Source organism: Meriones unguiculatus, chromosome 2, assembly GCF_030254825.1.
Source record: "Meriones unguiculatus strain TT.TT164.6M chromosome 2, Bangor_MerUng_6.1, whole genome shotgun sequence".
In the NCBI taxonomy this organism is placed as follows: Eukaryota; Metazoa; Chordata; class Mammalia; order Rodentia; family Muridae; genus Meriones; species Meriones unguiculatus.
The window spans coordinates 144894147-144919908 of record NC_083350.1 but is presented as its reverse complement, the minus strand read 5'-3'; the positions used below and the strand labels follow the sequence as shown (position 1 = coordinate 144919908).

The 25762-nt window shown below is 36.1% G+C and overlaps 1 protein-coding gene across 7 annotated transcripts in view; it reads right to left on the bottom strand.

The window, feature by feature from the left end:
• The window catches only part of Bltp1 (bridge-like lipid transfer protein family member 1), a 181565-nt gene that overhangs the window by 100982 nt on the left and 54821 nt on the right, over positions 1–25762 (bottom strand). For 6 of the 7 annotated variants that reach the window (XM_060378234.1, XM_060378239.1, XM_060378238.1 and 3 more), the window contains exons 23-35: positions 24597–24776; positions 23515–23643; positions 21208–21327; positions 19153–19433; positions 18246–18496; positions 15459–15717; positions 13365–14202; positions 9585–9655; positions 8845–9018; positions 6071–6191; positions 4659–4805; positions 1885–2012; positions 1469–1668 (exon numbers count right to left, since the gene is read on the bottom strand). In XM_060378234.1, the coding sequence (XP_060234217.1) occupies positions 1469–1668; positions 1885–2012; positions 4659–4805; positions 6071–6191; positions 8845–9018; positions 9585–9655; positions 13365–14202; positions 15459–15717; positions 18246–18496; positions 19153–19433; positions 21208–21327; positions 23515–23643; positions 24597–24776 (2899 nt within the window). The remainder of the gene's footprint in view (positions 1–1468; positions 1669–1884; positions 2013–4658; positions 4806–6070; positions 6192–8844; positions 9019–9584; positions 9656–13364; positions 14203–15458; positions 15718–18245; positions 18497–19152; positions 19434–21207; positions 21328–23514; positions 23644–24596; positions 24777–25762) is intronic. The other variant, XM_060378235.1, reaches the window with a different exon arrangement.

The following is a 25762-nucleotide window of genomic DNA, read 5'->3' as shown; positions in this document are numbered from 1 at the left end:
CCAGCAGGGTATTAAAGAAGATGCTGAGACTCATAGCCAAACTTTGGGCACAGTGCAGGGAATCTTATGGAAGAAGGGGCAGAGAGCTAGACTTGGGGCATGGACTGGACCTCCACAAGGAGAGCAAAAGAACCAAAACATCTGAGCCCAGGGGTCTTTTCTGAAACTAAGACTGAATTTTAAAAGATATCTGCTATTATAGACTGAACTTTCAATGTTTTTGAATTTGTAAAAACTGTGGTATTTTAAAAGTTATTTAAATTTCCAATGTTAGACTTTGGGGATGAATGAGAAAAGAAAGATTTGCCTTAACTGTGATGTGTTTCTGTGTCAAAGTGACAAGGGGGTCTACTGGATAGGTTTTTTTTTAATTAATTTTTTGTATATTAATTACAGTTTATTCACTTTGTATCCCAGCTGTAGCCCCCTCCTTTATTCCCTTCCAATCCCACCCTCTGTCCCTCATCTCCTCCCATTCCCTTTGAACTTGGCACAAGCTAAAGTCAACTTAAAGAAGGGAACCCCAATTAAGAGAATGCCTCCATATGATGGGGTTCTGGGCAAACCATGATGAGCAAGCCAGTAAGCAGCAGTCCTCCATGCTTCTACATCAGCTCCTGCCTCCATGTCCCTGCCTTGCTTGAGTTCCTGTTCTGACTTTCTTTGATTATAAAATGTGATGTGAAAGAGTAAGCTGAATAGACCCTTTCTTCTCTACCTTGATTTTTGCTCGTGGTGTTTCATTGTAGCAATAGAAACCCTAACAAAGACAAACCCTAAGAAAGGCACAGTAGTTACAATGACATAGACTATAAACAGCAACCATGACACCTTCAGAAGCCAAAAGACAGGGAACAGATTCATAGAATCATTTATTTATTTAGGATTGGTCATATATTCAACATATAGATTTCAGGAGAACAATCATCCCAAACAAGACTAACAAACAAAAAATTTTAAATTGAATCTAACACTGACATTCTGAGGTCTTTAAAGCTTATGAAAGGCACTAAATATAGTTTTGGTTTTTTTTGTTTGTTTTAAATACACTGAAATGGCACGTAACACTTCTGTTTTTCTTTTTCTGTTTACTAGAGACTTTAAAGAAAAATGTCTGTCTAGATTAGATCAATATTACAATTAGTTTTTTTAATAATGCCCACAATTTTTTAAGCTATATATGACATGTTCTCTGTTCCATGAGCAAGAAATTGACAAAAACAAACTAACCAAATAAACAACCAAAAAACCGAAAGAGATGAAGTAATTCCTAAATCGGCCCTAAAACTTACTTTCCACTGCATAGAACATAATATGGAATAGTTAAATACTTTGAGTACAACATACAGAGATGTTCCTTGCTCTTCCTTACAGTGTCAATTTGCTGAAATATTCTAAGGAAAATGTTCTACTTTGGAAAGTTTCACACTTATAAATACCAAAGAAACACAAAAATTTTTAAGCTTACCTGTAGTATCAAGACCTCTAAGTTGGCCGTGGACTCGATGGATGTTTAACCTGGCAGCAATTTCTTTGCCTTTCTCTGCTCCAGCATTTGACCTAAGAGACCCAGATGACTGAGGCTGCATCTTGCTGGCATGAATGTATCTATCAAAATGTGATGTTTTACTGGGGTCTACATTATTTGAAGTCTCTTCAACCACACCTCTTAATGAAAACAGGAAAAATACACAATGGTTAACATTTAAATAATGCAGTCCAATGAAAACATTTAACTAAGTTGCTTAAAATGAAACACTGTCTAACCTAAACGAGTATTAATAACATTACCCAAGTGTTTACTGAAAATAATTATAAATAGTTAGGACACTTAAGGTTTTTTACATCCAACAATCATGGCTCAAATTAATAAAATCTTTTCACCTGTTCATACGAACTTGCGTAGCAATTCTGTCAAAACACAAAGCCACCAGGGAAACATGAGTCACACTTCTACTAGGAACTATGGCTGGAGATTCTTCCACCGATGCTTGTAACAAGCATAAATTAACCTAACATACAAATAACACAGATTTCAGAATTGAAAAGTTAAAAAGGAGCTTTTATACCTAAATAAAAAATACCAATAAAAAACTTAATAATAATAGTATATAGATCTATTTGAGGGTAATGACAAAACTTATTAGTTCTCAAAACAGCCATAATTCCTGTAAAATATGCCCACTAGTGTGATAGTGGCAAAAATGTTATGGGAGTAATCAACAGTCTCTGATGAGATGTAAGGCCTAATCAAGACAAAATTCACACCTGGACTTGTTAACTGGGCCAAGAACTGTGAATCTGAAGAAAATCTATTAATATTCTTATGCTATATGGACACAGCATTAAAATTTTTCCTAAGTATATTTTTATAATCATACATTAGTGCATTTCTCAACAATCATTAAAGAAGCTGTTTTTTCTCTCTATTAGTTGAGTTTTGATTGTATTCTTCTCCCTTCCCCAACTCTTTCCAGAGCCATCTCTTCCTTCCATAACAACCCAATTTTGTATATTCTTTTTTAATCCTTCAAGACCAATTTGCACTGCCACAATATTGTGGATATGTGTTCTTCCACTGGAGTATGGTCAACTACCCTATTAAGAAAACTGCAGAGAAGTTTCTTTTTGAAGTAAATGGTAACTGATACAGAAACATAATTTGTCAACATGTAGAAAATAAGAATGATCATTCAGAAACAGATTATCTCTATCACACTCCCATCCCCAAGTCTATAAATATCAATGAGGAAGAGAGGAGGAAAGATCTTACAAGCCAAAGGTGAATAACTGCTATGAAACTAGGTTTTTCTGGATATAACTGGGCATTACATACAACTAACAAAGGATGTGACTTCATGCACAGGACTTGCATAAGATCAAGCCAACCCTAGCATTTATGTTACTGGCAGGTACTCTACACACTACTGGAGAAAGGCAATCATCAATATATCCTGGCTAAAAGCCCTGCAACCTATTGCAATTGTTATGGGAATAATCGACCATGTTCTGATTGAATTTAAAAGCCCATTCTACGAGATGGAAGCCATACCCAACAATGTTAAAGAAGCCAAGAACCTGAGACTAGATAAATCAAGAGACTATGAGGAAAATATAGCATTAAAATGGCTCCTGATGACGTAATGCTATGCTCTTAAATCATAACTTCCAAAGGAAATAAAAAATTACTCTAATGACATACTGCTATACTCATGGATCACAGCTTCACCTAACCCACATTACAGAAGCTTCTTCTTGTAGTAGATGGTGATTACCACAGAAGCACACAACTGAACAATATGCAGAGACAAGAGACTTTGGACCTCTAGTTCCTAAATAAGGTGTCTTCAATGAACCCTTTCTCTCAAGGATCAAGGCTCTGTGTGAAAGAGGGAAGTGGAAAGATTATAAGAGCCAGAGGTGATTGTTGTCTCCAAGAAAACAGTCTTTCAGATACAGCAGGACTAAGGCACATATGACCTCACCATATGAAATGGTAGTAGCATACACAACAAGACCCACACAAGTTAAAGCCAGATGGGATCCTAGCACTGAGAAAGAGAAGACATGGGTACCCACCTCTAACTAAGAAGCCATTTATAACTGATATCTACTGGCAAAGGGAAAATTGGTTTTCCCTAAAGGAATTTCATTGGTTATATTAACTGCAGTTTTGGACAGCCCCATGCCCTGAAGTAGTTGGCCAACACAAAATGAACTCAATGGTATTTTTGTGGAGTTTTTTGGGGTTTTATTTTTTCTTTCTTTTTTTGTCATTTTGGTCTTCACTTGTTTATTCTGATTTCCATTTTCTGTAGGTTTGGTTTTTTGTTTACTTCAAAGAGAGATAAAAACAAAGTTGAGTAGACAGGGAGGTGGGAAGCAACTTGGGATAAATTGGGAGAGAAAAAATATGATCAAAATATACTGTATAAATTTTTTTCCAATAAAAATTATACTTAAAAAAATCATGTGTCAGGTGCAGTGGCACCTGTCATCCCAGCACTCAGGGAGGCAGAGGCAGGCGGCTCTCCGTGAGTTCGAGGCCAGCCTGTTGTACAAAGTGAATGCATGACAGCCAAGGCTACAAAGAGAAACCGTGTATTAAAAAAAAAAAAAAAAAAAATTAAGCTAGCCAAAATCTTAGCAAAAGTAGGCGCTCAACAAAGTCCTAACCCAGTCTAAGGAGCTCTAGTCAATTGATGGCTGCCATGGCAGAGACTCAGTTTTTTTCAGGAATGTAGACCTTGGGATAGGCCTTGCACATACTAACAGAGCTAAGTGTTGACTCCATGGGTTTAGAGGAAGAGCACACACATGAAACTGGGAGAGAAAAGTGCTAGAAGTAGACAGGGAAGAAGTAGATAGGGGGGAACTGGAAGGACTTGATGATACACACTATCTGCATGCATAAAATTGCCAAGCAATAAAAGAAACATGATTAACATTTTACTGAATAGATATGGAACATTTTACTAAACATTTCCTAGTCATCTGCTATGGTAAACTAATTATAATATACATTAAATCATGAAGAGAATGAAATCTATCTTTTGATACTGCTGGTTCACTGACATTCCCTTTGCTAAACATGAACGGGAAAACAAACTGAATATGCTCTCCTGTCAGGGCGGTGTCTCTGCAAAGCTTCACATTACCTTTGGAATGCTCACGTTAGCCTGCAGACCTTTAATTGTCACGTTATCTTGCTTCGTTGTGACATTTGTCTGAATTTGTCCTTGGTTAGTTGTTCCTATCACAGGATGCTCAGTTTTGGTTCCTCGAACATCTTGCTTGGGGGATAACTGAAAGCATTAAGCAGAATTCTTTTCCAGGCATTTCGTAAGTTTTCATCATCTCTAACAACATGTGTATTCACTGGGTTGTTCCCACCCCTCCCTATCTCTATCACATTAACTATTCTAACAATCTTGAAATTCAAGCAGAAGCTGATAGACCAGCTTGCTGGACTGAAAAAAGTACTAGATACTAAAACAAAATCCACCCACAGAGAAACAAAGATGATAATAATATACTTTTATAATTATATATTTTTATAGTTTTTTGTTTTTGTTTTTTTAGTAAAACTGAACTCTACAGTCTTGAAGGCTGACTTGGTTTTTAATAACTGGCTCCTTACTGGATTGGGAGTAATTCAAGTTTCCTTTATTCATACTGTTCTACCCTAACTACCTGAATGAAGCACATGAAAGGCTCAGAATGAGTAATAACTGGTTCACGAGAAAGACTCAGGTTCATTTTCACCCGTATTCTGCTTCCCAATCTAAAAATGATACAGATAAACTTGAAAATCAAAAAGAATTGTCAAAAGACCACCAGACTGTTGAGTGTTAACCAACTGGTGTCACAGCCAGATGACAGTAGGAGTTACTCAATTCACTGAAGTGAACAACAAACAACATAGAAATAAAGAGAAGTTAAAAATCTAGATAGATAGATAGATAGATAGGTAGATAGATAGATAGATAGATAGATAGATCTTTCTTCTGAAAGTACTAAAATACTACTTCTAAAACATGTTCATCACAAGGACAGAGAAACACTGAGCATTTAAGAACATATAGTGCTCTTCCTGAGTACCACAGTTCTGTTCTCAGGATCCTTATTAGGCAGGTGCAACTACTCATGACTTGAGCTCCAGAGGATCTAACACCCTCTACTGGCCTCCCTAGGCGCCTGTACTCATGTGCACATAACCACATGCACACACACACACACACACACACACACGCGCGCGCGCGCGCGCGCGCACACACAAATTTAAAATAAATCTTTAAAAAAATTATTGCTTTAAAGACAATGCTTGTTAGAAAAGGCTTTAGAACTAAGCTACTTTCAAAACAAAAGAAAAAAATAAAGCTATGATTTTTAAGGAGTACTAACTAATCCACAGCAGTTACTTGTGCTATTATGAAGCCAATGGCATGTAAAAGTTTTTGGGACACATCAGATGGATTCCAATTTAGCTAACTGATAAAATTGGATACTTTGAAATTTTTCAATGATAAAGACTCAACTTGCTGTACCCATTGAATCAAAAACTTCTTACATTTTCTGAGAATGTGGTCTTGCTATTTTGGACAGCTTCTCTAAGGACTTTACTGTGAAGATCATCTACAATAGCAGCTGGGTGCCGGGTGCTAGCACGGTGAACCATAGCTTCAATATATCTGATTAAAGAAAAAGAAAAATAAAAAATTAAAATTTCATTTAATACTAGGACCTATTTTACCAAACAATCAGTGAAACCTACCACCATTTGAATATTTACAATTCTACAATATCTAAATGCAAAATTGTAAATTTTATCTTTAGAAATTATATAGAAAAAAACAGTACTGAAATTTCAGCCATATTATCACCCGAAAACCCTCAGATTAGGCAGGAATAATTGCTTTCACCACAAACAAATAATGATCAATGTTTTCTACAGACTTCCACTTTATAATGATATGAAAAATTTATTTTTTAAATTTATTTTTCCCTGATACACTAATACTGACAGCTATAAATACCATTTACTTAAGGTGAAACTCTGATGTGCGCATCAGTGGTGCACATCAGAGCTTCTAACTATACTCAGTACCAACTGATCAACATTCTCTTTGCCTCGTCTCTCTCTCTCTGACTGTTCCTAGACTCTGGTAACCACCATTCTACCATTAAAACTCTGAGACCAGTTTCAGCTTCCATGAGAGATATCACGTATAATTTGTCTGTGCCTGGCTTATTTGGCTTAACCTACTGGCCTTCATTTCCATCCATATTATATCAAATAACACGTTTAATTGTTTTATGGCTAAACAGTATTCCATTGTGTAAATGTAGAAAATTTTGTGCTTTGGTGGACATGGATCACTTTCATTTCTTAGTTACTGTAAATAATGCTGGTGTACATGGTAGGAAGATATTTCTTTAGCATACTAACTTCATTTTCTTTGCATATATAACCACTAATAGGGTTGCTGAATCGTAGGGATTTTTTTTTTTTTTTTTTTTGCTTTATGAAGAGCCTCAATAAAGGACTATACTAACTTACATTCCCATAAACAATGTACAAACATCTAATTGTCATTTTTACTGGAATCAGGTAATATCTCATTATAGTTTTAATTGGCATTTTCCTAGTGCTTAGTAATTTTTCATATGCCTATTGGCATTTGTACATCCATGTTGAAAAATGTCTACTTGAGGTCTACTGTCTACTTTTAATTGGATTGTTTATTTGCTAATAGAGTTTTGGAGTTTTTATATGTTCTAGAGACCCACCCTTGGTCAATGTTTGGTTATAAATATTTCTCCCATCTTGTGAACTATATAATGTATTTGCTAAAACTTTATTTGTTGTAATCCCATTTACCTATTTTAGTTAATTTAGCTGCTATGGTTTTACACCCCCTATCCCCAAAATAAAGAATTCTTACACAGTTCAATGTCACAAAGTGTATCCACTGTGTAGTGTGTCTGTGTGTGGAGGGGTGTGAGACAGCTTAATACTGCAGGTATTCTACTTAAACTGTTAATGCATCCTGAATTGACTTTTTTGTTTTGAGACATGGCCTTGCTTTGTAGCTACCCAGATTGGCACTGAGCTCATGATTCTGGCCTCTCCCCACCCATTTATTTGTTTGTTTATTTTTATCTTCTCAGATACTACATCCCAAACACAGTTTCCCCTCCCTCCTTTTCTCCCAGGCCCTCTCCTCTACTTCACCTCTTCCCTCAATCCATACTTTCCCTTCAACAAAGGGCAGGGCTCCCAGGATTATCAAGCAAACAACGCATAAACCAGTAAGTCTTTTAGAATCTCCTAAAGATGATTTCCTATATTTTTCATAAGTGTGACTCCTTCCAAGAATGACCAGTTTATCAGAAAAAAACCGTGTACCCTTCCAGCAAAGGAGTGCTTTCATGAGAACTAGTTTTCAGGGAGCCCTTCTCTTCATTTTCTAGATGATTTACACTCCATTCTGTTTCATTTTGGCTTCTACTTGTGTAGTTTTATCTCCTTCAATAGACTATGTATACCTTGCTGAAGAGAGTAACTATTATTTTCCCTTTATCTCTTCAGTTAACTATTTTTTAAATAATTTATTTTTATTAATTACGGTTTATTCACTTTGTATCCCAGCTATAAGTAGCCCCCTCCCTTGACCCTCTGAATCTCACCCTCCCTCCCTCAGCACCTCCCATGTCCCTCCCCAAGTCTACCAGTGGGGGAGGTCCTCCTCCCTTTCCATCTGACTCTAGCCTATCAGGTGTCATCAGGACTGGCTGCACTGTCTTTCGGGGAGGAGTCTTACCAGACCACAGAGGAAGACAATTCAGTTAACTATTAAGAATATGAAATAATAACTTCCCAAGTGTTTGATCATTTTATGCCTGTTAGTCCAAATGTAAAAGACAGAGTATATTATAATTATTATAACATTACATATGTTTAGCTTGAAAAAGTATCAGATGATTAACTAAATCACAACCTCTTTAAAATCTACTTCTATTTCCACTAAAAACAGCTAGTTAATACACTCTTTTTTTTAAAGAGACCCTTTCTTTTTTTTTTAAAGATTTATTTATGTATTATGTATACAATGTGTGTTTGCATGTACACCTACACACCAGAAGAGGGCAGCAGATTCATTTTAGATGGTTGTGAGCCACCATGTGGTTGCTGGGAATTGAACTCATGACCTCTGGAAGAGCAGCCAATGCTCTTAACCTCTGAGCCATCTCTTAAACAAACACTCTGTGTTCATTTACTTAATGTCATGTAAATGAATCACTTTTTAAAGCATAGGTCTTATTTTTAGACAAAGTGAATACCGGTCTAAGGCTTCAGCCACCAGTGGAGTCAGAACAACATCAACAGTTCCCTTTACTTCAACAATGGCTGTGGTCTTCGTCTGAGCAACAGGCTGACCCAGTGTCCATTCTTCTGTTAATGTTTCATCATCTGTATTATCAACAATTTTCTTGTCCAGTGGAGTATATGGTGTGCTACAGAGTTTAATCAGAAAAGCATGTAGTTAAACAAATACATACAAAAATAGACATTGGGCTTCCTTGAAGAACATTTAAACTACATTTATTTCAATGACAAATTTCATAAACAGAGATTAATATTTCAAGCCTAAACTTTCAACACGGGGCCAAATGAGGTACTAAAATGCCCATTGGTCAAAGATGGCAATTATATCATATTACAAAAAATATTTTGATATTTTAATATTTTGATATTTTTACTTCCCCCATAGGCCTTTCCTAAAATGTGCAAACATGTGTATATACTCCTACACAAAATAAATTATTTGGGGTAATTTATTCTTGAAATATGACTTGGACACACAAGTACAAAATGGTTATTACTCAGCCCACTCTCATAATCAAGGATTATGACTCTGAACTTTAAAAATGTAATTATTTCAGGTGCCTGTAGTCCTAGCTGCTAGGAAGACAGAGGCAGAATGATTCTTTTAGCCCTAGAATGGAGGGTCAAGCTGCGCAACATAATATGATCCCATATCTACAAAAGAAAAAATTTTCTAAAGAATTAAAATTCTTACTTTGAAGTTGATCCTGAAAGTTGCATCCCTCTGTCTAACAAAGAATTAGCAGTGAGTCCCTGTTTGATGACCTAGAATAGAATAAAATGTAGCTTATAGTCTAAAAATTCAATTATTTCTTGTTATCATGATAAGTGATACTTGTGAATACCCAAAGTAACCTTGCTATATCTTGATATAAGCAATATAAATATTTAAGAGAAAATATTCAATGGGTAACTTCATGTTTTATTCAAGTAAGTGACTGAGTTGTGAGGTTAAAATGAAAGCTAAGGACATGACCAACAAATGTCTTTCCTCTGTGAGTTATTTTTCACAGAGTTCTTTCTGAAGCCTATTTCAATCTTCTAGTATATCCGCAAGACACACAAAACATCAAACACACACATGAAAGCTAGATGACCACTGCCGTTGCCTGTAATTCAGTGGCGTTCGGTCTGACTCTCATCCTTAATGACTCCTCATTCTTTAACTTTCAGTTAAAATACTATGTCATAGGCTGAGGAAGTCGGGCCAGTGGGAAAGTTCTTGTTGCACAAACATGACTACATGAGTATCATCAGCACCCACATAAAAAGATGGTCATAGTAACATGTGTCTATAAGCCAAATAATGCATATAGTGGAAACAGGCAGATCCTGGAAGTTCAATGGCAAATGAGTCTATTCAAAAAAGTAATCTCCAAGTTCAGTGAGACTTCCTGCCCCCAAAAATAAGATGGAAAGTAATATAATACACACACACACACACACACACACACACACACACATTTCTAAACACTGTTCATTTTTTTAAATTATAACTTATTCATTTTTATTCCAGCTGTAGCCCACTCCCTCGTCTCCTCCCAGTCCCACCCATCCTCTCTCACCTCCTCCTATGCCCCTCCCCTAGTCCACTGATAAGGAGGACCTCCTCCCCTTCTATTTGACCCCTAGCCTATCAGGGCTGGCTACATCATCTTCCTCTGTGGCCTGGCAAGGCTGCACCCCAAAAGAAGAGGTGATCAAAGAGCCAGACAGTGAGTTTATGTCAGACACAGCCCCTGATCAACCTATTTAAAAACCCACTTGGAAACTGAGTGGCTATGGGCTTCACCTGAGCAGTGGGTCTAGGGCCTCTCCATGCATGGTCCTTGGCTGGAAATTCGGTCTCTGCAGGAGGCCCTGGGCCCAGGTTTTTGCTTTGTTGGTCTCCTTGTGGGCTCCTGTCCCCTCCAGGTCTTTCTATCTCCCCCTTCTTTCATAAGGTTTCCTGTACTTGGCCCCGTTTGGCTATGAGTCTCAGCATTTCCTTTGATACCCTGATGGGAAGAGTCTTTTAGAGGACCCCTGTGGAAGGCTCCTGTCCTGTTCCCTGTCTTCTTCAACTTCCAATATCTATCCTATTTACCCTTATGAATGAGGTTTTAGCCTTTTCTCTAGGGTTCTTCTTGTTGTTTAGCTTCTTTGGACTATAGATTATATTATGTTTATCCTATGTTATATGGCTAATATCCCCTTATAACTGAGTATATACCTTATAGACCTTGAAAGAACATTTCTAAATTTCATTTGGAAAAAACAAAAAAACCAGAATAGCTCAAACAATCCTGTTCAATAAAAGATCTTTTGCAGGCTAGAGAGATGGCTCAAAGGTTAAGTGCACTGGCTTCTATCAAAGTTCCTGTTTTCAATTCCCAGCAACCACATGGTGGCTTACAACCATCTATAATAAGATATGGTGCCTTCTTCTGGTGGGCAGGTGTACATGCAAGCAGAATACTTTATACATAATAAATAAATCTTAAAAAAAAAAAAAGAAATCTTTTGGAGGTATCTCCATCCCAGATCTCAAGATGTACTATAAAGCGACAATACTAAAATCTGCATGGTATTGGCATAGAAACAGAATGGTGGATCAATGGAATTGAATAGAAGATCCAGAAATAAACCCATATACCAACAGATACTTGATTTTTGACAAAGAAGCCAAAACCATACAATGGGGAAAAAAACAACATCTTCAACAAATGCTGCTGGTCTAACTGGCTGTCCACATGTAGAAAAATGCAAATAGATCCATATTTATCACCCTGCACAAAACTAAAGTCCAAGTGGATCACAGACCTCAACATAAAACCATATATACTAAACCTGTTAAAAGAAAAAGTGGGGAAGAGACTTGACTCATTGGCACAGGAGACAACTTCCTGAACAAAACACCAACAGCACAGGCTCTAAGATCAACAATAAATAAATGGGACCTCATGAAACTGAAAAGCAAAGGACTCTGTCATCAGAACAAAACGACATCCTACACACTGGGAAAGGATCTTCACCAACCCTATATCTGACATAGGGCTAATATCCCGAATATATAAAGAACTCAAGAAGTTAAAAGGCAACAAAACAAGTAATCCTATTTAAAAATGGGATACAGAGCAAAAGAGAGAAAGAATTCTCAATATAGGAATGTCAAATGGCAGAGAAACACTTAAAAGAAATGTTCAACATCCGTAGTCATCAGGGAAATGCAAATCAAAACAACCCTGAGATTTCACCTTACACCTATCAGAATGGCTAAGATCAAAAACTCAAGTGACAACACATGCTGGAGAGGATGTGGAGAAAGGGGAACCCTCCTCCATTGCTGGTGGGAATGTAAACTTGTACAACCACTTTGGAAATCAATCTGGCACTTTCTCAGACAATTAGGAATAGTGATTCCCCAAGATCCAGCCATACCACTCCTAGGTATTTATTTGAAAGATGTTCAACCATACAACAAGGATATTTGCTCAACTATGTTCATAGCAGCTTTGTTTGTAATAACCAGAATCTGCAAACAGCTTAGATGTCCCTCAACAGAGGAATAGATACAGAAATTGTGATACATTTACACAATGGGATGCTACTCAGCAATTATAAACAAGGTAATCCTGAAATTTGCAGACAAATGGTAGGTACTAGAAAAGATCATCCTGAGTGAGGTAACCCAGAAGCAGAAAGACACACATGGTATATACTCACTGTTTATTGTTTTAAACATAAGAATTTTCATACTGGCTGTTATATATTTATACTGCTTTAAATATATACTAAATATATTTTAAAATGTTTTTGGCTTTTTCAAAGTCATTTACAAAAACCACATTCACACTAAATTATGATAATTCAAGTATCAACTGAGCTGAAATGGATATGTCCAGAAATAGTTAGGGACCAAAAGAAAATTATTTATTGAAAATAATTCTAAAATATTATTTTAAAATCTTTTTCAGTTTTAATTATGTATATATCAGTGTCTGAGTACAGGTGCCTGAGGAGCCCAAAGACCTGAGTCCCCAAGATCTGAGTTACAGGTGATTGTGAGCCAAGCACAGGTGCTAAAAACAGAACTCCAGTCTTCTAGAAGAACATTATGCACTCTTAACCAGTAAGCTCTCTCTCTGCCCTCCAAAATCTTGTTTTTAAGACACAGAAAATGTAAACTCTCAAAGATGATTTGATCCTAATTTTAGGAGTACTGGAAATGTAGATCAGGCTACAGTGATTTACTATGTTAAAACAATGAAACTTTAAACCATCCTCAATTTAATTTGTTTAAATTTATAATATTCAGCAATAACTATGTAACCTAATTGTTGTACACGGAGTCAATTGTTGTACATGGAGAAGATAGACTTTGAAAGTCTATCTTTCAGAAGATAGCTGAAATGACTCAGTAATTCTATAAACAATTTCAAAAATGGTTTTATTATATAAGGATATTAATGAAAAGTAATTACTTGATTTGTACCTTAAATGTTGGAACAGAAAGCTGTTCAAATGATGAGGAACTTTCTTCACTGGTTGGTGTATCTAGGTCAAGGGGACGATGCAATGAGGACTTGGAGGTTCTTTTGTTGGTAGGATGTTTAACTGACCAGTTAACTACCTGAAACTGAGTAAGGTAAGTCTGATAGCAACTCATCACAGGCTGCTGATACATGATCTGCTCAGTCTCTCCTGTTTTCTCACCTTCCACAATGTACAGATGTTCTATGACTTCATCTTCTCCACCTAATGCAGAAACAAAGGAAGCCTGGGAAGGATGAGTTTTGAATGGGAGAGTTCGGGGATCTGTAATGCTTTCTGCATGGACAGTAAGGGGTCCTTCTACACTGTGATATATAGAACCCCTACTGTAGTCAATCTGCTGCATTTGCTTTTTCTTCTTTTTTCTACCAGGATAAGTTCCAGGGCCTTCATCACTGCTAATGGGCTCAAATTCTTCAGCTGCAGAGAAGTAGGCTTCACTATCAGCCATTGACATACTGGAATCCATTGACCGATACTGATGAAATGAATTCGAGTCAGCTGATGGTGTGTACGGGAATGAACCAAAACTTCTTCTCTGTTTTGGTGAGTCTAGTACATTTTCATCACTTCGAGAGACATCACTACTAAACTGGACTCCAACTGTAACAGGCTGTTTATCTCCATAAAAAGCAGCAGTGAGACTCTTAGTACTGCCAAGTCGGGTGGAGCACACAGAGGCTTGCCGCTTCAGAGGAGACCTGAGAGGAGACTGTCCTACTGACTTCTCTTGGGTGTTAGGAGACACAGGACTGGTTCCCGAGATTTCTGTAGGAATACTAAAAAAAGAGAGGAAAACTATTTCACATAATTTAAACATAAAGTACTTATAAAATCATTTCAGTAATTTTGATCTTTTTACAAACAAAAGAAAATCTAGAGTTTTACAATACAATATCGATTCAAAATAGCAAAACATTACAACATTAGTTCATATCCCCAACAAAGCTAAAAAAAAAAACAAACAAAATAAAACCTACCAACAAAAATGAAAAATAATAACCACCACATAAATTTAAAGAAATATGGGAATACTTGCATATTTATAAGGTCTTATTTTTTTCTTTCCATAACTTCTAAAAGCTCATCCAGCAAAAATACAGTTAGGGTGTCTCATTAAGGACAAGGGAAGGACTGAGACATCCTTTGATGTCCAGTCTATTAACTCTGTTCTTCTAGAGCAGCAGTTCTCTATGTGTGGGTCACAACTCCTTCGGCAAATCTCTACCTCCAAAAATACGCACATTATAACTCATAACAGTAGCAAAATCACAGTAATGAAGTAACATTGAAAATAAAGAGAAACTGTATTAAAAGGTTGCAGCATTAGGAAGGTTGAAAACCACTGCTCTAGAGAACTGTGACTAAAACAATCATTTTAATGACCCTGAATTGAAGGTCTCCATGAAGCATCCAAACAGAAATATCAAGGTAAGTAGGCTGGAGGGACAAGGATTTTGACTGTAGTTTTTATATTTGAATGATGTTGGCTATAGTCATAATTAAGCCAAATAGCTACTAAGACTAGCTAGGAAAATTGCATAGAAAGGATCAGAACAGAATTCAGAAAGACACTACCACTCAACAAATGTCAGGCTACAGGAAGAGGAAGAAAAAGAGGAAAAACCAAGTGAAGAGCATCATAATGGACACAGAAGATACAGTCAAGAAAGTGGAAGCAAACCGTGAAAGGTGCTTTCAAGCAATAATAATTCAAAAAAAAGGGACTGTTCAACTGTCCCTAAAAAAACCAAAGAATGTTCAAGAATGTAAGACAGTATATGGATAGTAACAAAAATTCACTGAGTGGTAGGATAAGAAATATTTCCGTTACAATACATTTTTGCATTTTCTAATATCTGCAAAGAGTATATTCATTTTATTTGGAAACAAAAATTGATGTATCAATATATGTTCAGGTTCAAGGGGGGAAAAAAAGCTAAAATGAGGATGGGGAAAGACATTTCCTGTGCTGCTATTTTAAGTAATTATAATCCAGTTAAAATCAAGTTTTTAAGTTTAACTGAATACTGACCTTGCTTGGCCATCATCTCTTTTGGTACCTTGTAAGAAATCTTTCTGAACCAAGTGGTCATCAGCAACAGAAGAGGGACTTTCCTTCTCACCGGCAAGTAACGGCTGTGCAGCACTGGAGCTACTGTTCTCCTCTGAGGAAGAGGATGAACTATGAGACCGTAAGGGCACCTGAAGGCTAAGGTGCTGAGTTTTTCTCTCTACCTCTATTCCCACTGATTTGTTTTCCCATTCTTTCCTCTTCATACCATTCACATTACCTAAACAAATAAAATGTGGGTTAAATGATTATAAACATTTTTGAAGGAATATACAAAAATTATAGCAATTTAATATAACTACATTTAAAGTATTGTCATTTGTTTAAAAGCACAAATATACAACTTCACGTAGAAACATGTTACATACTACAAAAACTTGTCTAAAAGATTCTGGGTCCAGTCTACAATACATAAACTTTTTCTTTTTTAAGCTTTCAATTACAGATTGTGAAGACTAAGGCTAGATCAAGAGTAGAGAATGTGACCAGGATGTGGAAATCAACAGCTCAATCCCAGCATGTATCAAAAAATTGTATGTTCCCATTTATGCATATAATTTATATTTAATAGAAAACTTTAATACAAGAGCATCATATATTTCACTTAAGAATACTTGTTTGAAACATTTTCTGTAAAAAAAGAATAGAAGCAGGAATTATATCATCTTCTATTCATTAATATATTCCCAGTGTCTAGAAGAAACTTAAACACAAAGCATGTTTTATGGATGAATAAGTACTGAATTCACAGCTAGAGTGGCTCAGCCCTATGTCAGTTTCATAAGCGCTCTTCAGTGAGTTGTGAAAATGAAGGGGTGAGCACTTGGAGATAAAAGGATAGCTCTTCGGCTGCCTGAAGGCCCCATAGCATAACTTTTTCTCAATTTCCCTTCTCCTCCAGCCATCCCTGAACTGCATAGGAGAAAGAATCCTGGCTGGTAGGCAGAACACACACTAATAAGAGTGCAATTGCAGGTGTAATTAAAGAAGGGCGAAGTTTCATGGATTTAACAAAGCAAAACAGAGCAATGAAAGTCAAAAGAAAAACAGGTTTGACTCCCTTCCACACGACAGGCACTAAGTGAATCTGTAAATATACCAGCATAAACTTGTTTATTCCACCCTGACACTACACATCTACCCTTGGCTCCAGGAAGACTCAACAGCCAGAAATTCACATACTGTAGGTGCTAATTGCAATCTCCCTTACAGACGAATCCTAGGTAATTCAGTATCTATAACCTGCTCTCATGAATCCCCAAGGAAATTAAACACTGTGAAGATTATAATTAGCCATGCCCTCCTTCTGTTCACATGTTGGAAATTGCTCTCCCCACTCTGCATCACGCATAAACTCCTCAGACACATTCCTCCTTGTATTTGTGGTGGTTAAGTTTCAATCTGCTGGTCAGAAACTCAAGCAGTCCCATTATTAGTGCCAACTCTAGGACAGCAGAAAGAACATCAGAGTGTCTTTAGTCACCCGTATTCCATTTGGCTGTATGACTTAGTTCAAGTAAGTCTCAAAAAAGACCCTTAGTTTCCTCCTTGAGATAAATCAGGCATAGTGGCACAAAAGAAGTCTGTAAGCCTAGAGAAGAACTGTAATTTGAAGGCTAAGTGGCTACACAGCAAGATCATGTTTCAAAAACATAAATAAACAATAGATAGATAGACAGACAGACAGACAGATAGATAGATGGATGGACAGTATTCACCTCACATGATACCTTGAGGAAGAAATGAGAAAAATGCCCGGGTTAACATTTTTAAAATAGATTACAAGAAGACAGTCATGCGCTAATATCCGTATTATTTTTTTAATACCAAGAAATTTTAGTTACTTATAAGTTTTATGTGATAGTAATATTCCTGACATAAAATGTCCCTAAATAACATGTACATATTTTTGCATTACCAGTATACAAGGATTAAGCACTGCAGCCTCACTGTCTCCTTCAAAAGCTTCTATGTATAGGAAATCAGTCTGATAAAAACTCTTAAAACTACTACCTTTTACTTTAAAAAATCTACCAAAAAAAAAAAAAAAACAAAAAACCTAAGTAACACAAGGGAAAATGCTAAATATTGGTGAAATATGAAGACTTATCTATTTCAGTAATGTGGCAACTTTAAGCAATAAACATTAAAGTTAATTGCAGAAATGTGTAACTAAGAACTCAAAGTTTCATTTCTGAAGTCTCTGGAGAAAAGGCAACAATTAAATCTAAATCTAACACACTGAAAAAGTCACAGTTGCACTGCTCATGCCAAACCAATGTGTCTACAACATCATCCTGAATACGCTCAGAGGTCAGATCTCTCTTCTTCACATGTTCATTTTCATTGGCAAGAAAAACATCTTAGAAAATCAGTTGGTAACATGGGGCATTAATAAGTTATTCTATTTAAGTAAACTGAGCTACAGGGAATTGGTATATATGAGGACACGCTTAGGCTAAGCTTTACAAGGAAAGCTGTCTGCTGTCAACAGCAAGAAGTCTGAATAGTACATCTACTTTGATTCTATGTCACCCCCCCCAGAAAAAAGAAAAACAAAGACTACATTCATTTTAAATTACTTTAAGTTACTTATAAAATGAATATAGATTATTTAACCCCTATCTGTAACATTACTCAAAACAAACAAATAAAAATTACATTGAATAAAGTAACAGGACTTCTCCCAGAATGGCACAGGGACAGAGGTAGGAGGTTAGCTCCAGACATACAACACATTTTTATTACCATCTACAGTTTTGGGGATTTCTTTAGTAATGATCCATTCTCCAGGCTGTAGCAAAGACTGGCCATAATACATATCAGACTCTGCACTTGTGCTTGAAAATGCAGAGCTACTGGAAGGTGTCAGCTCTTCAAGTTTGAAGAAATCTAAGCCAGTTACTGTGCCACCAAAGAATCTGCAGCCACCAAGACAGCCACACTTGTTTCTGCACCTCTTATTCTTTAAAGTATCATCTGGCCACAAAAACCACAACCTAGACAGAACCCAAAATAAAACAAACAAAAACAACATACAAGAAAGCTCATTAAGAAAAAATTTTTAAACGGTAGATAATCAATTATAACTCAATCGTTAATAAACATAAAAAATCAAAGTTAAAACAATCAACCATTTAATATCATCTTTCAAAACAGAAACACAGCTGTACAACTGTTTTAAAGGTATAGTCATTCCTTAGAGGCTAATGAAACCAGATATAGGTACTCTTGCTCATCCCTGAAGTTCTGAAGCTCTGCCCAAAGAGTTTTCTACAGTACAGAATGATATAATAGTTTCCAGCAGCAATGAACTAGAAGCACAGGGCTGAGAGAAAGAACAGTGTCTCATAAAATGTTATATGGAAGCCATAATTTGAGTTGTTGTTATCATTGTTAAAATACATAGTATGGACTTAGAAACCATAACAAAATAATAATGTTATTTCCAAAACCACACCATCAATACAGAACCTCAACTGATACATTTACTTCTAAGTACAAGGTCTCTGTACATTAAACAAGGTACTGGAGCACAGTCATACTAAGTGTTTATTTAAAATGTTCAATCCACCCAAATTGTAGTTTCCTCTAAAATTATCCAACAATTTTCAATGGAAGCTGATACCACCACTCTTACGAGATTTTCACTCACCTTTTGGTTCTGGCATCGTGAGTTTCCAAGAAATGTCTTTGTGCCTCATGTTTAGAATGATGATCAGCAGCTAATGCAATATCAACTGTAATGAGACCTAAGGTGGCTGACCCAGCTTCCAGCCAGTAGGCTCTCCGTAGCACTGCTGGCTGAAGCCCGATCCTGCAGTTATTTAATTGTTCAATATACTGTCTCACTTGAAAGTCCTGAATTGCAGCACTTATTCCTTCCCCAACTGACTGATTGTGAAGATTACAGTTTGCAACTCGAATTGCGCCCATCTACAGTTGAATTAGAAAAAGAAACAAAGCTGTAATTTCAGAATTTTTAAGTACAACAGCAGAAACTACAGAACTGGCTACTACCTGAAATAAACTAAAAGATAGGTGGAGGAAACAAAAAGAAAGCATAAGAAAATAAAAGGGAAAAAATCAGCAAAGGAAAAGAAAGGAAGGAATTAAGGATACAATTCAATAATAGACAAAAAGTAGACATACAACAAAACATAGGAAGGCAGGGTCAGTGTGATAGCTCAATGGGTAACGGAAGTTCGCCACCAATTTGACCACCTAAGCTGGATCCCCACAACCAAATGGCAGATGAACAGAACCAACTCCTACAAGTTGTCCTCTCAGCACACACACTGAAGCACTGAGTGAGTGTGTGCACCCCAACACACATACTAAATAAATAAATAAATGGAGAAAAAATCTGTTTAAAGCAGGGCTGTTGAGATTGGCAAAGTGGTAAAGAGACAAAAGCTGTTAGTTCTGGAGTTGGATCCCCAGAATCCATATGATGAAAGGAGAAAGCAACCTGTACTAGTTGTTCTGACCTCCATATACATGACATTTATATTCCGCCGACACAGCTAAACAGATAAGTGAGTTCTAAAGACAGATGTAAGTAAAGAAGCCTGACTACAAAGAAACAGGAGAAGGTAGAATACTGAAAGCATTAAGCAGTGAAACCACAGGAACACAGCAGGGTTTGATTTAAATAATAAAAATACATAAAGCAGAGATGGTAAGCAAATGCTTTCAGAAGCCAAGGAGAAAATGTAAACAGGTAAAAGCAAGAGATTCTGTGGGGTAAACTATGTGAAGGTGTGTCTCTGTGTATTCAAACGTTAATTCTGTACCTGCAGAAGCCAAATAGGAATTTGGTGTTGTTATTTCTATGGTCCATCACTAGTCTCCCATTTTATAAATATTTGTTCCTTCCTCACCTGCCTAAGGCAACCTACAATTATATCTGATTGGCTTTAGTAAAAAGCTGCTGACCAATATCTAGGCAGGAAGTAGAAGGTGGATCTTCTGGGCAAAGAGAGGAACTCTGGAAGAAGAAATCAAAGGTGGGAGATTTGCTGGTGGACATTGAGGAAACGGGACAGACCAGAGCAGAGCAACCCAGAATTAGTGGCAATAAAGTAATTGGGAGGTTGCCAAGCTAAGGCCTAAGCTTTAAAATATTAATAAGCCTCTATATCATTACACATATATCACTGGAGGGTCCAAGGAAGTTCTGCTCTAACATTCAGAACAAAAACTTGTTATAATTATTTACTGAGAGAGGAGAAAAGACAGACTGCTAGCATGTGTCATGGAGTACACGTGGAAGTCAAAGGACAACTCTCAGAAGAGTTTTCTCCTACCTTGCTGAGGCAGGATCGCCCTTATTCCTGCTGCTACTCTGCAATTCTAACTGGCTTGCAAGCTTCCGGGCAGTCCTCATGTCCCTGCCTCCCACCTCACCACTGGAGTACTAGGAGTATAGGTGTGTGCCAGTGTGTTCAGCTTTTTAATTGATTCAAAATAACATTTTTTAAATGCTACACCATGGACATAAATGTAACCTATTTCATATCCTGCTATGACTTAATGTTACAGTAATTCACAGTGGGAAAGCGGGGAAGTACTAACAGAAACAGTATTTCAAGAAAACGGTTAAAAAGTAGGAATAGTCTATGAGATCACACAGTACAAATGTTTCACGATATAAGAGCTTATTTAGTGAAAGGAAAAGGAAGGGCCTGGCTAAGAAGCGGGCAATTACCTTTATGTTTGTAGCACAGCCATGCTCCACAATGTAAACGTCTGCCGCATCTACTGCTAGACGAGTCATGGTGTATTTTAAGTCATCTGAGGCTGGACAAGGCCCAGGGATACAGCTCAGCTACAACAGAAAAGGGCAGAGCGACTATTAATTCACCATTCAAGTAAAACTCTTGTTACATAATCTTTTTTTCTCAACTGAATTTCATTGTTTTATAATGATAACTGAAATAATCAGAAATCAAAACAACCCGCCAGAAACCTAGCCTTATGTAATCATGCACCAATTTCAAAAGTGGGAATCTCTCAATCTCTTTCTGACTATAGTATATGTATGTTATGTTTTATACATATGTTTTATATCTGTTTTATACATATGTTATGTTTATACATATGTTATGTTTTATATATGTGTTTTATATCTGTTTTATACATATGTTATGTTTATACATGTTTTATAATGTAAATACTTCATAGTATAGTACATAATAATATATACTTACAATCTATAGTAGGCATATATTATATATTATTATGTATATATAATATATGTTACTTATTACTGAGACTCAAAGTAGGTCAGAGTAAATTGATGAAGTAAACACATTCAAGCTTAATATAACGCTGTAACATATCACATTTACAAATATGACTTCTAATATAAGATTTCCTATGAAAATCACATGCACAGGTACACAGTTGTCACATATGCATGTTTTCATATCATGCAAGAGGAAGCCAACTATAAATATTTCCATATTTAAGATAATACACACAGACTTTACTTCACTTTGATTCTAAAGCAGATCTGATAATGTTTAGGTTGGAAGAAAACAAACGTAATCCCACTTCAATAAACTTACTGGGGAAATGGAAGCCTTGAGTAAATGCCTGGCCAAAGAGCATATGCAGTACATTAGCGGCACAGGCATAAGAAAAAAGTTACTTTTCAGGAAAGTCCATGCCCCATACTGATGGATTTCCTTTACGAAAAATTAGAAGTAGAGGCTTGCAACATGGCTCAGCACATAACAGCACTTGCCAATGCAAGCTTCCTGACATAAATTCGACCTCCAGAACTCACATAAAGTGGAAAGAGAGAACTGAATCCATCAAGTTGTCCTCTTACCACTTGATAAGAACTGAGGCACATGAGCACCCATGCACACACATCAAATACACACCACACATCAAATAAACACACATACACAACAATAATAAAACATATTCAATGGGAGCTAAGTAAAACAATATGAAGTGACAAAAGAGGCAGATCAGTAGTTGCATAGGACAAGGGCTGACTGAAATGAAAAAACAAATAAATAATTTTCCATGATACAAAATGTTTTGTATCTGCACTGGTACTAACAGCTACGCACATGTATACAGCTTGTTACATGTTACACACACATGTTAAAACTTATACAACTTAAAGAGTGAATATACCTCATGTAAAGTATGCTTCAATAAACCTGACTAACAAAACACTCTGTTGGTTTGTTTGGTGTTTTTTTGTTGTTGTTGTTTGTTTTGTTTTTTGGAGGGGGGAAATTACTATATTTTTAACATAAAATTTTAGTGAGATAACAAACAAATTCAATTTGCAGGGCAAAAACACAAAGGGAGGCACTCTTAGGAAAAGAAGGATCCAGCTGTTAACATCTACCTGCCATACAACTATGATTACTTTCTTTGGTTGAAACTGCCATGATTTCTGTTTTGCTTCCAAAACTGCGAGCAAATGGCCCTCTCCAACTCACAGGCATGCAGTAACAGTAGCACTATGTATTTCACTGTCGCTGTAAAGTTTGTTGAGGCTCCCATCTAAATTGTGACACTTTTTGGGGGTGCTAAAAGAACCCTAACTGGAAGCAACTCAGTTTTCTGAGAAGAAAATACAATCTGTGGAGTCAAAAATCTGACAAATGCCAATACTGAAAGTAAGTTTCAGAGTGGTGTATGAATCAAGTTACATAAGTTACTTACGTGGTCTTATTTTTTCAATTTCTAAATTTATATATGTACTGCTAAACTACAAATATAGACAGTATAATAGTGAATGAGAGAAATTTTAATAGTAAAAATGCAAATTAATATAAAACTTATAATATCAATATCTGTGAATTGTTTTTCATAGTGGCCTCATTTTAGATACAACTAAATAACTAAAAATTTACAAAATCATTAAATGAAAATAGTGCGCTATTAACTTCATGGCTATATACATTTGATGTAAAGCTAAACCTTACTCTTTAATCTTTAAAAAGGAATGAACGCTTATTGTATTGTCAGTGCACTGTTAACATACCTTGGATTCACAGAACCGACGATCAATTCCATGTTGGCATATTATTATTGACTTTGGTCTTTCCAGTTCATACTCCCGACATACCACATGGAAAACAAATGTCTGCCCCCATTCTAAGAGACATGCCAGCTACAGATAATAACAGGGTGACAATACTATTAGCATTCTAAACAAGTGTTCAGTATTCAAAAGCTTATGAAGTCTAACATGACCTGAAAGATCTCGAAATTACATAACTGCTACTTAATAAATATTGGCTAGCCAATGATTTTATACCTTGATATCATTTATAAGCTTGTTGTTTTCTATTTGTGAGTATCAAAATACATTGTTAAAAGAAAACTAATTTGAAGTAAAAATTCCACTTCGGCAACTTCTAAAGTTTTAAATCAAAGGTTATACCTTTACTCTTCTAAAGGAAACTAGATCTACTGTATAAATAACTGTATAAAAAGGCACCTAAAATCCTCTAAAAAATAAGACTTAATTTTGAAAATTCTAGTTATCTGATAATACTGAGTTACAATTTAAAAAAACTATATACTTTGAAGATTAAAGCATTTCTGTCTATATAACAGGTTAAGTGAAAAGAATAACTCAGATACTAAGATTGTATAATGCACTGGAATTGTTAACAATATCATATTGAGGCAAATATACATGTCACTCCAAATACATAATTTCAGCAATTAAATTATATAAATTTTATTTTAACAAAAAAAACCCATAAAATTACCTATGGATTAAAATAACGTAGAACCATATAACACATAAGATAGAGAAAAACACAAGATGATGAGAACTGTTCCATAAGTAGTATTTATTAAAGCTAAGTTAGTTGGACTTCCAATATTGGAGCATCTTTCCCACTGCCAAAAGAAAATCTAAAATTCATGTATTATATAGCCCAGAAAAGTAAAGCTTGACAATGACTTGTCTGTTACTAAATTCTGAGTGTCAAGAATGGCTGCCATTAGAATGGCATAACTGGAATGCAATGAACATCAAGCTAATATACAGTGACTCTTAAGGTGAGTAAAGAAACAAAGAAGATGGTAGGAGACAGCACTGTGTGAACCTACCTGTGGTGCTGTGACTTTAGCTGTAAGGCTTCCAGCCTGCACATCAATGAGCCACGCATATTCTAAGGAGTCACTTCCTAAGGGAAGACCTTCAGCTGAGAACATGGCATGTGCTCTCAGCTGAAGACCTGACAAATTGATGTGACCTTCCCTGAGTGCTTCATCCACAGGTGGTCGCTGCTGAAAACAAAAATAAGATGGTAAGAAGTCCAAGGAAACACACTGTGATCTCTAATTGCTTTATCCTCCATGGATAGTAACAATAAAATTGTGCTGTATGGAAAGCACGATGTCAGAATTAACTCTGGGCTTTGTGTGTTTGGCTGATGTGGTACAACACATGAGGCCCACAAGAAAAGATACTGAATACTGAAAGAATGCAGATCTGAGACTGGTAACTGCTGGTAACATAACTGAACAAAAGTTAGAATTCTGACAGGGAATATAAAAGGCCAATCTTGTGAGAGGCTAGTAATCATGCTATTAAAATACTAAAACAAAGAAGAAAACTGAGAAAAGACTACAAAATGAGAAAGATGGGGGAAAGAAAGGGGAACCAAAATTCACAGATTTTGAGAACTTTTTATGAATAAAAGGATAGTTTTATCTCATTGACTTACTACCAAAGGAATGTATTTTAGAGAGAAATTAAGACATTCGGAATCATTTATAAGCCATATATACTAGGATAGTAAAAACAAAGTGGTCCTTGATATATTTCACAAAACATGTTTAAGAATATACACAGGCATGGAGAGGTATCCTAGCCCAAAGACAGAATGTTTATTTAGCATACATAAAGCACTGTGTTTGATAGCTACTAACACATCCTAGCATACATGTACACATGCATGCACATACTTACATGCACACACAAACACATGCATACAGTTGAAAAATGTCCTTAAACACATAAATATTTATCCATCTTCTCTATTATCATTGTTCATTTATTGTTAGCTCCTAGAAGAACCTTGCAGTCTCCTGACACTCACTTTTAATCTTTTTGTTCCCACTCTACCAACAAAATAGATCTTTCAAAAATGTAAATATGCTATTCTTATTTAATTTTAATTTTTACATTAATAACAGTTTATTAATTTTGTATCCCAGCTATAGCCCATTCCCACATCCCCTCTCAATCCCAACCTCCCTCCCTCCTCTCC